The following is a 4,139-nucleotide window of genomic DNA, read 5'->3' as shown; positions in this document are numbered from 1 at the left end:
TTTATATTTTCCACAAAGGAAATAAATTGCATTTACAATAACATATATCTTAGTTATCATTTACACTGATTTACATCAAGTGTGGATTGGATAGTGTATGGGCAGCAGTATCAATACATGAATTAACTTGACACATTCAGCTGAAGAGCTCTCATTTCAATAATTGTATAATTCACAGAAGTATCATTCATAATGCTGTCGATAGGCAAGGTATGTGTGTTAAATGATAATCACAACATGTTAGCAATCCTTTGACGCTTAACAGCAGCAGCTGCATTTCTTACATCATCAAGAACTGCATGTTGACCTTCCTCGTTATCCATATCAGCAACAGTATCATTCTCTTCCACCTGTTCAAGGTCGATAATCAAGTTGTGTAGAACACAAGCTGTTACAATGACGTTGGGAACCTTGTCCATCAAGTCCATGTCCAAATACTTGAGTCTTCTCCATTTGCTCTTCAGTAAAGCAAAGCTTCGTTCAATCACTGTTCGAGCTGAACTGTGAATTCTGTTGTACTTTTTTTGTAAGTCGCTTAAATGACCATTATCCCTAAATGGGGTCATCAGACTGATCTGCAGTGGATAAGCACCATCACCTATGATGTGAGCGTTTGGTGGCAAGACATCGGGTCGAGCAAGATGTAAAGCCAGTGGGCTGTTTCGGAACATGCGGGCATCGTGAACAGAGCCAACCCAGCCACTGTAAACGTCCATAAAACGCAATTTGTGATCACACACGGCCTGAGTCTTCATGGAAGCTACACCCTTCCTGTTTATGTAACTGTCTCTGTTCTGATTAGGTGGTTTAATGGGTACCTCTGTGCAATCAATAGCACCAACTGTATGAGGAAAGCTCCACCTTTCTTCAAATTCTTGAATATTTACAATCGCACCTTCCTTTGATGGCCATTTTATATATTCACCTCTTATCTCCAGGATAGTCTCACAGAAACTTATGAAGATCCTCTGCAGTTGATCCCTCTCTATGCCAAACCGGTCCCCAACACCTCGAAAAGACTCCTGATTTGCCATGGTCCATAAAGAAGCTAAAGTTTTCTTCTGAAGTGTTACTGTCCGCCATGGAGTCTTGCCAGCAATATGTCCCATTAACACCTAAAACAACATAGTATTTGAATTAGTGATCATTCCATATTTATGGCTTGGGGGTAAGTGGGGTGGGTGGGAGTCCATGATTATAAGAGTGGGGTCATTTTGTTCTAGGGGGGAGGGGGGTCACCAATATTTGGTACACTTGTATTTGGGGATGGAGGGCGAGAGTCCTCATTGATGATTTTGTACACGACATGCAGGGGGTTCTCTTACTTTAGACATAAATTTGGGGATATGGATGAATGATGATCAATTTTGTACACATGTCATGTACTGGAGGGAATGGTCGGGAGGGTTTCCTTTCTACATATCTATTATTTCTTGGGGAGGGGGGCTTAACATTGAGGCTATAAATTTTTGGATTTGTTTTTGGAGGACAATCACAGTATATATACAATGTATACATGACGCAAAACGGCTCCATCGTTATATCGAAAAAAGTATGGTGCAACAATGTACAGTGCTTGAGGTATGGGAACACTTCACATATGTAAATTGAGGGAGTAGTGCAATTCACCGGGGGCACATTTTCAGATCCTGCTGAAGACTACTGGCTAGCAAACAGTTATCGCCATATTTTAGTGGTATTTACAAAATTACTTCGCCGTTCGTTAAATTAATGAAAAAAAAAATTAATCATGATACTTCATTAGCTATTCACAGATGTGTCCAGTCTGTTTACTGTCGCCGATCATGTTTTTATATAACAAAGCGGAAGTAAAGTATGGAAGTATAAATAGATGTTTTCTCACAACTAACTGTAACAGTTATCGCCATTCAGAATTTCTCACGCCATTCGTGAAATAATATGTTTTTATATCATACATTAACTCCGAATAATTGATTGTGTGACAATTTGACAATTTGAGTGTTTCTTTCACAGTAGATTGATACGGAATGACTTGTGAACTTGAATTTGCTATTATATAGGTCATGGGACATTCCCCCGACTAAGTTAAAAATTTGTTAGCGTTCATAACTTTATTTTTAACTTTTCTCTGTGTTACATGCCATGAAGAATTTTCTTTTGCTGTCCTGTAGATACCGCTGGGAAAAAAATACCAGAATTGTAACTGACCGGAACTGTACACATGTGATACCGATGTATTGGCGATAACTGCTACCCGGCGATAACTTGTCGCTAGCCAGTTGACGTGTTTTAAATTGGAAATACAATGAGCAGTGGAGAGTTACCGAGCAGCGATGAGACGAGACAGCGGGAGCACTCTAATTATTTATGACTATTATCGTGAATTATTTATTTATTAGTTAAATTGAAGCATATTCATACCTCTACAGATGATCTAGCCATTCTGAAATGTGACCTGAAGGCAACATCGTCGTAGTTATTAACGACATCGGCAATGTAATTCTTTATGTTGACAGATGGTTGACTTTTGGACGCATTCTGGTCACAAAGGGGTAAAAAGCTGTCGAGATGGTGTGCATAGTTTATTCTCACGAGTTGTTGCGAATATTCATCAAAATAATTGCAGGGAATGTCTTCTGAAGCTTCGTGTGCCAAAATTGTGGCTATGATCGGTGAGGTGTTTACATTGGACGACGCCATGTTGAATGAAGCGCTCACACAGCAGTCCGTTGCGCGGGAAAGCAGGCAGCGTAGCGCAGAGTAGCGCAGCGAAGCTTGCAAACTTGTGCTGAACAACGCGCCCGAGGTCTCATTACATACGAATTATACGAAACGAGTGTCCTTCCTATGGTATCTGACCGAGGCGAAAGCGAGGTCAGATATCATAGGAAGATCACAGCTCTCGTATAATCGTATGTAATGAGACCGAATAATATTATTTTATTTATTACCCACGTCTTACATGCATTTTATATTGATGTTTTGGTTTCAAACCGAAACTGGTTTCATAAAGAGGTTGCGGAAGAGTTTTGTACTGTAGTACAATATTTGCATGACGTCACACTAATGACGTCACTGCCATGGTAACCGACGTCACGATGCATGTCAGTTGTCATCGCCTCGTACAGCCTCCTACAGTAAACTACTCCGTTGCACCTCGTTTCTTGGTTTCCAGTTGCTTCATTCGGCTAACATCACTGGTGCAAACATTGCGTTTATGTTTTCGACAGATATAATGTCTCAGTTCGACTCACAATTAAACAGCGACACGGCAACGTTCGCAATGTTTATTCCACAATGCATTTAAGTTGTAGAATGAATGAATTCACGTGTTTGTTATGAATGAAAAAATAGTTACGTCAGAATATGACCTAATTGAGAGGTCATCGGTTATCAATCAAATCGTTAGAATTTCAGGTCAAGTCGTTACGACACAGGTCAACGCGATACGACACTCGTGTGACGTACGAGATTAATATGCAACTACCCATACGTTGACCACGTGGGTAATAATTAAAGTTACGCCAGTCGCAGCTCTATATTTACGTCACCTACCCAGCAGGCGTAAGCCGAAGGCGTAGCCCTGTAATAGCGGCACTGGATGCCGAGGGGTTTTCAGCCGCACATTTTCAAAAGGTTTGAAAAGTGAACGTATTGCGAGAATTGCGCTCTTGTGGTCCTGGATCTGCGTACGGCTTTAAAATTACACAGAAATGTAGAACATTTAATTTCCTATCTGTTGGTATAAATATAAGTGCGACTACCTCGGCGGTATTAGAAATAGACACTGCTAAATGTTGTCCAAAATTTTGTTACGCGTTAAAAAACTGAGTGTCAATTTCTCCGCTTTTTGTCGTGCACCGATAAAAGCACTCTGCTACGAATTTTTTAATTTGGCATCTTTACAGAAAGTGTGAGCGAAGAAAATACAGCCTGATATCGGAACGACATAAGTGTATATGAAATGGGTTTATGTGCTAATGCTTAACGTTACACGCTCAACATTAAAAATGACTCGCGATAGAAGTGCCAAAATGGATTTTCTTCTATGACGTCAACCGACCACAGGGAGGTCATACACGTATAAAGATAACGGGGCATAACTCCGCTATGCTTAACACTAGGTCAATGTAACTCAGATCACTTGGAGAAAAGTT

The 4,139-nt window shown here is 40.3% G+C and overlaps 1 protein-coding gene across 1 annotated transcript; it reads right to left on the bottom strand.

The window, feature by feature from the left end:
- Positions 1 to 230: 230 nt before the first annotated feature.
- LOC124279234 (putative nuclease HARBI1) lies at positions 231 to 1,034 on the bottom strand. The gene has a single exon (XM_046715045.1). It carries the CDS (start codon positions 1,032 to 1,034, stop codon positions 231 to 233), a length of 804 nt encoding a protein of 267 aa, XP_046571001.1.
- Between the last annotated feature and the right edge of the window lie 3,105 nt (positions 1,035 to 4,139).

Source organism: Haliotis rubra, unplaced genomic scaffold, assembly GCF_003918875.1.
Source record: "Haliotis rubra isolate DU_JTF1 unplaced genomic scaffold, ASM391887v1 Scf248, whole genome shotgun sequence".
Lineage (NCBI taxonomy): Eukaryota > Metazoa > Mollusca > Gastropoda > Lepetellida > Haliotidae > Haliotis > Haliotis rubra.
This window is presented reverse-complemented; position numbering and strand designations above follow the sequence as displayed.